We start from the raw sequence: 13,396 nt of genomic DNA, 5'->3' as shown, positions 1-13,396 counted from the left end.
AGAATGAAGAAGATACCACTTGAGAGGTATGATTGGAGAGCATTAGGTTAGAGTCAAGAAGTATCCCTGAGCTGCATGCTTGGCCTTTAGCAGTTATGGTGGTTGATTCCCAGATTAGAGAGGGGTGGGTGCGGCTGCAGTGCTTGTTGTGGATACAAAGGAGTTCAGTTTTGGAGACAGTTTCAGTTTATTGATAGACATCCAGTTTCTGATTTCTGAGAGGCAGTTTTGTAGCTTCTCAATCTGGGAGTCATGGATTTCTCCCAGCAGTAGATATAGTTGGTGTATTGTATTGTATCAGTTCATACTTCCACTAAACATGATTACTTGGACCAGAGCACAGCACAGGACATGCAATTTGGACAATTAGTTCTGCGGAATTTAATCTTTCACCACTACCCTACAGTCTATCATAATTTGGGACTCACCAACAAGTGTGCTTGCATATCCCCTGCTTGTCTGGAGAAAGCAAAGTCCCTTATCTGTAATGGGGAGATCTCTCTAGACAGCAGGGGAATGCAGCCACACTTGCTCTTGCCATCCCACCATCCCCCCTAGCTGTATCTTGTACATCTAGAGACAAAACTGACATGGTGAGGGGAGAAGCCACAGTAGGCAGGGTTCCTTTGCACATGCCCAGTAAGCCCAAAAGCTTATTATAGCTAGGGGAGAGCACCAGCTTGCAGGCTCAGTTAGAAGACTTCTCCAACAAGTGTGGCTGCATTCCCCCGCTGTCTGTAGAGAACTCCTGTTGCAGGTAAGCAACTTTACTATAGCAGTCATTCAGCACTTAAGATACAGAACACAGAAAGGAACTTATCATGTCATGACTAAACGGTTCTCTCACTTTTATTTGACAAGTGTCTTCTCCTTCACAGCTGTACCAGACGTGTCTACATACCAGTATGATGAGACCTCAGGGTACTACTATGATCCACAAACGGGTTTTTACTATGACCCTAATTCTCAGGTACATTAGAGCTCTTAGTGACAGTTGATCTGGGTTCCTGTTTCTTGCTGAACGACTAACACCCATTGGCCTCCTCTTTTTTTTTTTTTTTAATGTTTGGGTTGTGTTTCAGTATTTCTACAATGCTCAGACGCAGAAGTACATGTACTGGGATGGAGAGAAGCGGACTTACATCCCAGCTTCAGATCAGCAGTCAGAGACTCAACGAGATGGACCCAGCAGCACCAAGGAGGGTAAAGAGAAGAAAGAAAAGCACAAAACCAAAACCGCTCAGCAGGTTAGCTTGCAGCTATGATCAACTGCTGTGCCCTCCCCATGCACCTAAGCCCATGTATCCCCTTTCTCTGCGTCTGATGTGCCCCATGTTTCCTGCAGTTCTATGTGCATGTAAGATGGTGTGTTGTAATTAATAGAATGTTTCTTTAGCAGCCTTACAAAACCACTCCAGAACCTGTGGGTTATGTCCATAGACCAGCAGATGGAGATAAATTATAAAGGCACTCTGCAGTTTTAGGTCTCCAGTACTTTTCTTTGTTTCCAGGAGATAGTGATTAGTAGGCTGAGCAGTTCCTAGATAGGTTACAAGTCAGCTCGAGACCTGGTTGGAGAACGAGTTTTCAGCTGAGCAGGGGGTACCTGTTTATCTGGCTTTGCTCTGTTAAAAAAAATAAATAAAAAGAGTGAAGGGGAAGTGCTGGAGGAGTCTGAGATCCTCTCTCCCTCCCACCCCCTCTTGTTTTTGGCAGATCCACCTTATAAACTATTTAACTTTCCTCTCAATAAGGTAATTTTCACAGACCTGGAAAGCAGATAAAGAAACTTCACACTGGTAGGGTTGTACTGTATACCTTTTCTTTATATTTAAACTGAGATCTTGATTCTTTTGGGGAGAGGGGTGCTTTACCTAGCTCTGACAGAAAAGCTTGAATGGGCATGTGTTTTCTGGAAGAGTGCACCAAAGATCAGTTAAGCCGTAACATAAATTTTTGTGGCTGATGCACCTGAGATGAGGAACAGATACTACTGACAGAAAAGCCCCAGCAGAATACACTAAGCCAGGGGTGGGCAACTCCGGTCCTCGAGGGCTGGAATCCAATCGGGTTTTCAGGATTTCCCCAATGAATATGCATTGAAAGCAGTGCATGCAAATAGCTCTCATGCATATTCATTGGGAAAACCCTGAAACCCCGACTGGATTCTGGCCCTCAAGGACCGAAGTTGCCCACCCCTGCACTAAGCCATGGTTCTGGGGGTGTGTTCTTCATGCTACAACAGCTCTTTTGTACTGGATTGGAGGGGGCGGGATGACCCTATGAAGAGAAAGTAGGTTGGTACAGAATGATTTGTCTTCCTTCAGAAACAGCAGAAAAAGTCCTTTTCTGAGTTGGGGAAACTTTTCTGGATAGGGAACTCCACTACTACTATTAATAATTTTATAGTGCTACTAGGCATACACTGGTACTATGTTCAGCCATTCAGCTTTATATAAGCACCCAGGGTTTTCACTAAATATCTAGCAGGAGTCAGAGCATTGCTACATAGACTGGGATTGCATGTGTTTTCCTAACTGGTTGATAGGTTGGTCAAAAGAACAGCAGAGTGTAAAGTACGAGGGAATCAATGCTCATAACCATTTTGGTGCTGGATCTACTAGGGTTCATAATATATACCATTTCCATCATCCCAGCAGCCTTGCTAGACATGATTAATGTCAGCACTTTCCTTCCAGCCCACTGGGTAGGTGTTCTCACCTCAGTGACCTAAGAGGAATGCTAGATAAAATGGGCATCACTTTGACAAATATTGAGAGTGTTAGGTCATATGCTGTCCAGTGGCACATCTCAACTTCAGACAGGTTCATAAACCTTGTTTTCCCAATGAACTCGAACCATGGAGACATAACATAAGAACATAAGCAGTGCCTCTGCCGGGTCAGACCAGAGGTCCATCCCACCCAGCAGTCCGCCCCCGCGGCGGCCCAACAGGTCATGACCTGCCTTAATCACCAGAAGGGGCCCCCTTGCCCCCTAGGTTTCTCATCGAAGTCCTATCTTCCCATCAATGTCCTAACCCTCCGGCCTTGCACCTGCACAACCTGGTGAGCTGTCTATACTTATGCAACACCCCAGCACCTCCCTCAGTACCCCACGATCCCCTTTTCCCTCAGGAATCTGTCCAATCCCTGTTTGAATCCCTGTACTGTACTCTGCCGGATCACTTCCTCCGGGAGCGCATTCCATTTGTCCACGACCCTTTGGGTGAAGAAAAACTTCCTTGCATTTGATTTGAACCTATCTCCCTTCAGTTTCTCTGAGTGCCCCCTTGTACCTGTCGTCCCTTTTAGTCTGAAGAACCTGTCCCTGTCCACCCTCTCTATGCCCCTAAGTATTTTGAAGGTCTCTATCATATCCCCTCTGAGCCTCCTCTTTTCCAGAGAGAAGAGCCCCAGTTTATCCAGCCTCTCAGCATATGGGCAGTTTCCCAGCCCTCTTACCAGTTTCGTTGCCCTCCTTTGGACTCTCTCAAGAACTGCCATGTCCTTCTTGAGGTGCGGCGACCAATATTGAACGCAGTATTCCAGATGTGGGCGCACCATCGCTCGATACAGCGGCATGATGACTTCCCGCGTCCTGGTTGATATGCCCCTCTTGATGATGCCCAGCATCCTGTTGCCTTTCTTCGAGGCTGCTGCACACTGTGCGGATGGTTTCATGGATGGATCCACTAGCACACCCAAGTCTCTCTCAAGTCCGGTGTCTTCTAGCAATCTCCCCCCCATTTTATACTCGAACAACGGTTCTTTTTCCCTATGTGCATGACCTTGCATTTATCTACGTTAAAGCGCATTTGCCATTTGTTTGCCCAGTCCTCCAGCTTATTGAGGTCCCTTTGCAGTTCCTCACACTCCTCCCTGGTCCTAACTCTGGCGCAGAGCTTGGTATCGTCTGCAAATTTTATAACCTCACACTTTGCCTCCGTTTCCAGGTCATTGATAAATATGTTGAAGAGTAGCAGCCCCAGCACCGATCCCTGCGGCACACCGCTCGTGACTCCCCGCCAGTCAGAATATTGGCCCTTTACTCCGACCCTCTGTAGTCTACCTGACAGCCAGTGCTTGATCCATCTGTGTACATCCCCGCCCACCCCGTGGTTCCACAACTTCCTAAGCAGCCTTTCATGTGGCACCTTGTCAAAGGCCTTTTGAAAATCGAGGTAAATGATGTCTATGGGTTCCCCTTTGTCCACCTGACTGCTTATTCCCTCAAAGAAGTACAGAAGGTTTGTCAGGCACGACCTTCCCTTACAGAATCCGTGCTGGCTTGTCCGCAGTAGGCCATTTTTCTCGATGTGCTCGCAAATGCTGTCCTTGATCATTGCTTCCACCATCTTCCCTATAACTGAAGTCAGGCTCACCGGCCTGTAGTTCCCGGGGTCACCTCTCGATCCCTTCTTAAAGATAGGTGTGACATTCGCCAGTTTCCAGTCCTCTGGTACCTCTCCAGTTTTCAAGGATAGGTTGCAAACATGCTGGATTGCGCCCGCTATTTCCTGACTTAGTTTCTTTAGAACCCTTGGGTGGATCCCGTCCGGTCCCGGTGATTTGCCGCTTTTCAGTCTGTCAATCTGCTTGAGGACATCCTCCCGACTTACCTCTATATGCCCCAATCTTTTGGCCTGCTCCCCACTCATGAGCTCCTCTGAGTCCGGTATATTGGACCCTCTGAAGGAATCTGTTTTGGTGGTTAATTCACAGCAAATTGGACACAGGACTGCCATACCAAATTCCTCAACCCTACAAGACCATTCTGGTACTTATACACAAGAGTCCATACTTTAGCTGTTGATTCCCACTAACTGAAAGACAGCAGAAAGGTGTGTCTCTTTAAGATCTTGAAATCCTCCCCTTCTCCCTCTTCAGTTTTTCCTTCTGCAAATGAACTAAGGTGTACTCTGATCTGCTCTGCTTTTTGTTTGTTTGTTTTGTTATGTTCAGGTATTATTCCGTCAGTTTTTTTGAATTTTTTTGTGACTTCGGTGCTCAGAGGTCCCCTTCTTGGGCTTACCATGCTGGGGGGAAAAGACCCAGTCCCGCATGGGTGGACTGCTGCTCCCAGGCCAATCTCATCAAGTACCTGTGGAGCAAGCCTGCTTTGTGTCCATTCAGGAGCTTGTGGTCCATTCCTCTAGGAGCTGCTTACCCGCTGATTTAATCAGGGGCTTGAGCACAGCCTGTGAGGCCCCTGTGTAACAACCCTCTGGGTATCAGGGAGCTAGCTGCATAGTTTCTCCCCCTTGTCGCTATGTGAGGAATTTCGAGGGTGGGAGTCAGCTGTCAAGGTCCTCCTGACTGGCATCCAGAAGATTTCCTTTGACAGTCTAGTTCTAACACATTTCTGAAGCAGAAATCTTTTACCTGCAGGCAGGTTGCTGCAAGCTTACATGCACCAGAAGTTACAGTGAGTACTCCCATTATTCCCTATGGGTAAAATCAGGGAGTCTGGAAATTTTATTTTTAAGAGTTTGAGGTTAGAATTTGGTTCCCCCCTCCTAAAAATCACTACTTTTTATTTTTGGATTCATCTCCAATGGCCTGTTTTGGTGTGAATTTCCTGAGGGCGGTCATCTTGGATTTATAGCAATCTTTACTAAACTTAATTTTTTCTGCCTCTAAAACACTCAATTTGCCTAGAGTTCATTTCTCATGAATACCCCAGGCCATTTTAGCCCCAGTTCCTGTGTGTTTTGCATGGATTTACTAGTAGAGGAGTGGCTGTGTGCCAAGGGGCACGAGAGGAAGGGGCGGAGCTTCGGGCTTGGCCTCTATTCAGTCCTCCAAGATCTTGGAACCTCCGAAATCCCAGAAGATCCAGTTTAAGGGGAAGAGATCCTGCTCAGAAGTTCTGAGCAGTGATGGGGTGAAGCACAAGTGTGTGGTGGCGGAGGAATCTCCTACTCCCCAGTTGCCTGAAGTTCTCTAATGTTGGTCAGAGCTATGTCTAAGCTCTATCCTATGGCTCTGAACTTCCAGCACATGTACAGCTGAAGGTTGACCAAGCACACCTCCCTTCCTAGTGAGGTTGGAGTGATGCTGAAGGACGCACAGGATCGAAAGGTGGATGTGGTCCTTAAAAGAAAGCACTCACCTTTTATCCTCAGTGCATTGACCCATTCCCATGCAGTTCCTTGCATGATATCTTCCATGCAATTTCTTTGTATTATCTATGTCTCTAGCAATTGTAATGTAACAATGATTCCTAGCTGACATTTGCGGGATACAAGATTGGTATGGTATGGTATGGAATGGTAATACAAGCATGTGAGAATTTTATAAGCATTTTCTTTGATCAACACAGATGATTTAGAAACCTCAATAAACACTCTCTTTCACTCATAACGAGTAAGTTCAATACCCATATCTAATTTCAAGGATATCATAAATTTATTTTTTGTAAAAACTCGGTTACTAAAGAATCTGTACAATAAGGAAATAGGACCCTTCAATTTGTCTAAGGCCATACACAAATTTTCCCGTTTCTCAGTATCAGGATCCTCCTGTAACCACCCTTGACTGGCAATATAATGTTTAATTTGTAGATAGGGAAATACGTAACCAGAAGTAACTAATACAAATCCGCAATGCCTCAAAAGGGACCATTTCGTCCACATCTAAAAACTGATGAAACCTAAGTAAACCCTGTGTAAAAATACCGCCCCTTCCCTGCCTGCTTGAAAAATGTTTAAGAAAGGACCGAGAGGATAAAGATGAAATGCCCGATGGCCCTCTATACTTTTTTTTCACTTTGTGCCAAAGTCCCAATAAGTGTTAAACGTATGGGTTAGCAAGAACACCTTTCAAAGGTTTCCCGATATGGGACACCCAAATCAGGTGTCGTAATGGAATAGCTTGGGAACATAATTGATGTAACAAAACACAAGGTTTAAAAGGGGAAAACTCCCAATCAAACAATTGCTTGAATTCGGCAGCTCAGTAATACCACACCAAATTTGACAGCCCTCTACCTTCTCTATTCTGTACCCTGCCACAAAAAGGATTTAGCCAATATTGGGGAATTATGTCCCCAAACAAACAGGTGAAAATCCTTTTTTAAGGTCTCAAGAGTGCCCCTAGGGACTAATATAGGAAGAGACTGAAAGAAAAATAACAAACAAGGTCCATCAAGCCCAGTAGCCCATTCTCACGGGAGCCAATCCAGGTCACTAGTACATGGCAAAAACCCAAAGAGTAGCAACATTCCATGCTTCTGATACAGGGCAAGCAGTTAACTTGCCCCATGTCTTTATCAATAACAGACTATGGACTTTTCCTCCAGGAAATTGTCCAAACCCTTCTTAAAATCAGCTATGCTATCCACTCTTATCACAACCTCTGGCAACGCGTTCCGGAGCTTAACTATTCTCTGAGTGGAAAAAATATTTCCTCCTATTGGTTTTAAAAGTGTGTCTCCTAGTCTTTGTAATTTTTGACAGAGTGAAAAATCGATCCACCTGTGCCTGTTCTACTCTACTTAGGATTTTGTAGACTTCAATCTTATCTCTCCTTGGCTGTCTCTTTTCCAATCTGAAGAGCCTTAACCTTTTAAGTCTTTCCTCGTATGAGAGGAGTTCCATCCCCTTTATCATCTTGGCCGCTCTTCTTTGAATCTTTTCTAGTGCCGCCATATCTTTCTTGAGATAAGGAGACCAGAATTGAACGCATCCCTTTTAAAATAATTTTTAGCATCTTGTTTGCTTTTTTGGCTGCCATCGCACATTGGGCGGAAGGTTTCATCATATTGTCCACAATGACACCCAAATCCTTAAAGGTGGACCCTAGCATCCAGTAACTGTGATTTGGGTTGTTGTTGCATTTATCCACATTAAATTTCATCTGCCACTTGGACGCACAGTCTTCCAATTTCTTAAGACCTGCGTGCAATTTTTCACAATCTGCATGCGTTTTAACAACTTTGAACAGTTTAGTGTCATCTGCAAATTTAATCACCTCACTCATCGTCCCAATTTCCAGATCATTTATAAATAAGTTAAATAGCACCGGTCCCAGTACAGATCCCTGCGGCACGCCACTGTTAATTCTCCTCCATTTAGAAAAATTACCATTTAAACCTACTGTCTGTTTTCTATCCAATAACCAATTCCTAATCCACAACTGAACTTTGCCACCTATCCCATGACACTTTAATTTTCTCAGGAGCCTCTCATGAGGAACTTTGTCAAAAACTTTCTGAAAATCTAGATACACTGCATCAACCAGCTCACCTTTAGCCACATGTTTATTTACACCTTCAAAGAAGTCAAGCAAATTGGTGAGGCTAGATCTCCCTTGGCTGAACCTGTGCTGATTCTGTCTTATTAAATCATGTTTGTCTACATGTTTCACAATTTTATTTTTTATAATTGTTTCCACTGTTTTACCTGGCATTGAAATCAAGCTTACTGGTTTGTAATTTCCTGGATGTCCCCGGAACCCTTTTAAAAAAAATCGGCATAACATTGGCCACCCTCCAATCTTCAGGTACTAGAGATGATTTTAGCGACAGGTTACAGATTATTAACAACAGGTCAGCATTTTCATGTTTTAATAATAATAATAATAATAATAACAGTTTATATACTGCAATACCGTGAAGTTCTATGCGGTTTACAAAAGATTACAAGAGGTACAAAATGGGTGACCTGAAGAGAGAAGAGAGTGAGAAATAGGTCAAGAAAACCGTTGTTGAGAGTGAAGTGCGGGTCAGTTGTCTAGGTACTTCAGGAATAGGTATGTTTTTAGGCACTTCCTGAATTCCTTGTAAGTGGAGGGCGAGAGCAGTTGTTTTAGGTCTTTGCCCCATATTGCTGCTTGATGTGAGAGAAGGTGTTCGTAGTGTTTTTTTAATTTGCAATCTCTGACTGGGGGGGAAACGAAGTTCAGATGTGAGATTCTCTTGTGTTTGTTGGTAGAGAAGGTGAAAAGGTCTGTTATGTATTTAGGGGCTAAACCATATAGTACTTTGAAGCAGATGCAGGCGAACTTAAACTTTACGCGTGCTTCTGTCGGTAGCCAGTGCAACTGCCGGTAATAAGGAGTTACGCGATCAAACTTCTTTAACCCGAAGATTAGTCTGACCGCTGCATTTTGCACAAGCTGCAGACATCGCATATTCTTTTGGGAAATTGCTAAATAGGCGATGTTGCAGTAGTCAAGTTGACTTAGTACGAGGGATTATACCAGAATTCTGAATGCTGACGTATCAAAATATGACTTAACGGATCTCAGTTTCCAGAGAGTGAAAAAACCCCTTCTGATTAAGGAGTCCACCTGGTCTTTCATGGTTAGGCACTGATCTAGAGTTACACCCAGTATCTTCATGGTGGACTGAATAGGGTAACTAAGATCGTTGATGCTTAGTGGGGTTTTGGTGTCAAACGGGTGAGGGGAAGCAATGAAGAATTTCATTTTTTCTGAATTGAGCTTGAAGTCTGTCATCCATTGTTCCATCACATTTATTGCTTCTGTTGTCTTGGGAATGGTTTCCGAGATAGTTAGCAAATGGGATGATGAGCGTAAAGTCATCTGCGTAACTGAATAGTTTTATCCCTAGCTGGGTCAATTGCATGCCCAGTGAGGACATGTAGACATTGAAAAGCAATGGGGATAGCGGTGACCCTTGTGGCACACTGGAAGAATTGCTCCAGGTATCGGAGAGATCGTAGTTGAAACGTACCTGATAGGTGTGAGATGTAAGGAAGCCCCAAAATCAGTTTAAACCTCATCCCTGATGTCAATGGCATCCAGGCATTGAAGCAATTTCTCATGATCTACCAGATCGAAAGCAGAGCTCATATCAAATTGCAAGATCAGGGCATTGAGACCCTTGCTAAACAATAGTCTTAGATAGTCTAAGATGGCCGTGATTACTGTCTCTGTACTGAATAAAGGTCTAAAGCTGGATTGAGTTTCATGGAGGAGTGAGAACTGGTTGAGATATTCCATCAGCTGGGTGTGAACCAATTCCTCCATGATTTTTACAATAAGTGGGATGGATGCTATAGGTCTGTAGTTGGTTATTAACGTTGATGGTTCTTTTCTATTTTTTAGGATTGGGGTTATTATTATGTGACCGTTGTTAGTGAGGAACTTCCCGTTTTTTAGGTTATGGGCTAAGTAGTGTAGCAATGATAATTTAAATTCTAATGGCGCTGCTTTCATAATTTCCGGGGGGCATGAGTCCAGGATGCAGTAAGATTTAGAGTATTTGTTGTATAGTTTGGTGTAGTTATTCCAGTCTAAATCTTGAAAGGAATTCCAGATCATATCTGCTGGTATTTCGTTTCCTTGAGCGTTAGCTATTTGGTGGTCGCTGGGGACGTTTTTTTAAACAGTTGTTGCTTAGGTTTTTAATTTTTGAATCAAAATGCAGCGCTAGGTCATTTGCAGAGGGTAGTTTAGAGTTGTGCACGGGTATGGTGTAACGAGTAGTGTCAAATAGATTTGTGATCAGGTTGAACAGCTCCTTTGTATTGATTCCTTGAGAACTATTGCAAAATAAGTGATTTTAGTAGAGTAGAATGCTTTACGTTTGTCTTTTATTAGTTGTTTGTAGGTTTTTATGTTGGCTCTCCATTTGTTACGGTCTGCCAATTCTCCTGTTTTTTTTCCAGGTTCTTTCTAGTCGTCTAGCTAGTTGTTTTGATTTTAGGAGTTCGGTGTCAAACCATTTGCTATATTTGTTTGCATTGCTTTTGCGTTTAGGGGCTATTTTATCTAGGATTGATGTGCTGGTTGTTGTCCTGTGATCCCAGAAATCGACTCCTTTTACTATCTCCGTTTGCAGTTCGTATTGAGACCAGTAGTCTTCTGGATTAATGTACCCTCTTGTGTGATGCTCTCTTTTTATCTTTGGACGTGTTTTAGATTTTCGGTGAGACCAGATTAATTTGAAATAGTAAGTGAAATGGTCAGACCAGATGTCGTGACACCAGGAGCCTACAGGTAGAAAGATTGCAGGGTTAAGGATTTCCTTTGTGGACATGGCTACCACATCTAAATGATGGCCTTTTTCGTGTGTTTGTGTGGGTACAGGGGGGTTGTAGTTGAGTAGGGAAAGAAAGTTTTTAAACTCTTTTGTGTCTGCATTGTTCTCTTCATCTAGGTGTATGTTTACGTCTCCTGCTATGATATTGTAGGAAGGCCCAATTGAATTGTGTAGGACAAATTCACAGAAGTCCTCTTTGGCTTTGGGCCAGCTTTTTGGTGGGACATAGAATAGTATGCAAGATAGGGATTCTTCTAGTTGATTGTTACTGATTTTACAGACTAAGACAAGGGTGTCCAATGTTGGTCCTCGAGGGCCGCAGTCCAGTCGGGTTTTCAGGATTTCCCCAATGAATATGCATGAGATCTATTTGCATGCACTGCTTTCAATGCATATTCATTGGGGAAATCCTGAAAACCCGACTGGACTGCGGCCCTCGAGGACCAACATTGGACACCCCTGGACTAAGATCTCTAGTTTGTCGGTTGCTTTGGAGTTCACTAGTTCGAATTCAAATCCCTCTTTAAGAATAATTGCTAATCCTCCACCTTTTTTATCTGCGCAGTTTAGCGTAAGGATTTTAAAATTGTCAGGTAGGAGATCAATTATTATTGGATCATCTTCAGACAATAGCCATGTTTCGGTTAGGAAGAGGCAGGCTGTTTGCTTGCTTATGATCCAATCTTTAATTAGGAAGGCCTTATTCCGGACAGATCTTGTATTAAGATATGCACAGGGAATAGATGTGGTTGTGATAGTTTCGGTGGAGGTGGTGGTTCTGATGGGTTTTACTTCCCTTGTTCTTTTTTTAAAGGTTCGTTGGTGTCTTTTTTTATTTGAGATAACATTAATGTGATTTATTGTGTCTACCTGTGGGTTAATGATGTGCGTGTCTGATAGGTCGGGGTAGTAGGTTGATTGTAGTTGTGGGTAGAGCGAGTTAACATTTTTGATGCTACCATTTATTAGAAAGATTAATAGGATTAGTGGGAGATTCATGATTGTGGGATAGTGTGTTTCTTCCTGACGAGACTGTTTGGTATCGCTAAGATTTTTTGGATTATACTTTGTAAGGCTGTTGGGCGGATTGATGTGGTTCTTTAAGATGACCTAGGTGTATATTGTTCTTAGGATGTCCCAGTAGGGATTTGTCACATTTTAACTTGTCGATTTGGCTTAGTACATTTCCCAGATTCACCGAGATTTCTTTCAGTTCCTCCACATCACCCTTGAAAACCATTTCCAGTTCAGGTAGAGATCTCTTACATTTTTTTTCCGTAAAAACCAAAGCAAAGAATTCATTCAGTTTCTTTGATATGGCCTTAACCTCCCTGAGCACTCCTTTTGCTCCTTGATCATCCGACCATCCCACGGATTACTCACAGATTTTCTGTTTCTGATGTACCTAAAAAAATTGTTACTATGAGTTTTTGCCTCTTTGGCAAATTTCTCTTCATATTCTTTCTTTATTAATGCCTTTTCTTTCCACTTTCGTTAATATGTGGAATACATCTGGTCTAGTCTTTCACGATGGTATTTTTAAATTACATCCACACCTGGTTTACAGTCCTAACTATTGTAACTGATCCTTTTAGCTTCTTTTTAACCATTTTCTTTATTTTATTATAGTCGTCCTTTTGAAAATTATTTATTTATTTAAAAAAAATGTCTTCTCCTCTTAATGCCTAAGTGGGTTACAATAAAAATATACATAATCAAAATATACTTAGACATATTATAAGATTAAACATCATCCTGTCCTGTTTTTCCAAAATGTCAATAAAAACTAGAATAACGCTACAAGTTTGCACAATACAAACTATAAAATACATTCATCATCCAAACTAATAAAAAGCTTTAATGAATAAATAAATGTATCAATAATCCTTTATAATGATTACATTTATTTCATTATAAAGGATTTTTGATACATATTTATTTCCAGACTGGCTATTTTAGATGGTGGAGTTTTATTCTGACACATGAAGATGAACTGAGGTCTTTTTCTTTACCATTACATATATATTTGTATATTTACTGGGAGTTGTGTGAAATATATGTATATGAATATGGGAAGGACTCCTGCATTTATTTACTGGTGTGTATTAGTGAAGATTCTGATTGAGGTAACACATCTTCTTCCTATTATTTGTGGTGTAAATGAAATCATCCATTGCTATACTGTTGCCTAATTTGCCAGCTTTCCTAATCTCTGAAAACATTTCTTCATCTGTCTGCTCATTCTGTCCTGGGGACGGTAGTAGCAAAACAGAATTGTTCATTGTATGCAGGGAGGTTCCCCTACCTCTCCTTCTTTGTATTCTGTTCCAGTGGAGCTTGATTGCTTTGGGACATAACTGGAGAGTACACTGTGCTCAGCTTCTAT

At 42.5% G+C, this 13,396-nt stretch overlaps 1 protein-coding gene across 2 annotated transcripts in view; it reads left to right on the top strand.

Annotated features, from left to right (window-relative positions):
* The window catches only part of RBM10 (RNA binding motif protein 10), a 116,705-nt gene that overhangs the window by 82,211 nt on the left and 21,098 nt on the right, over positions 1-13,396 (top strand). For both annotated transcript variants that reach the window (XM_033953930.1, XM_033953929.1), the window contains 2 exons: positions 879-970; positions 1,083-1,247. In XM_033953930.1, coding sequence (XP_033809821.1) covers positions 879-970; positions 1,083-1,247 — 257 coding nt within the window. The remainder of the gene's footprint in view (positions 1-878; positions 971-1,082; positions 1,248-13,396) is intronic.

The sequence above is a fragment of the Geotrypetes seraphini genome, chromosome 8 (genome assembly GCF_902459505.1).
Source record: "Geotrypetes seraphini chromosome 8, aGeoSer1.1, whole genome shotgun sequence".
Taxonomy (NCBI): Eukaryota; Metazoa; Chordata; class Amphibia; order Gymnophiona; family Dermophiidae; genus Geotrypetes; species Geotrypetes seraphini.
Note: the sequence above shows the minus strand (reverse complement) of the source record. Positions and strands in the feature narration are given on the sequence as shown.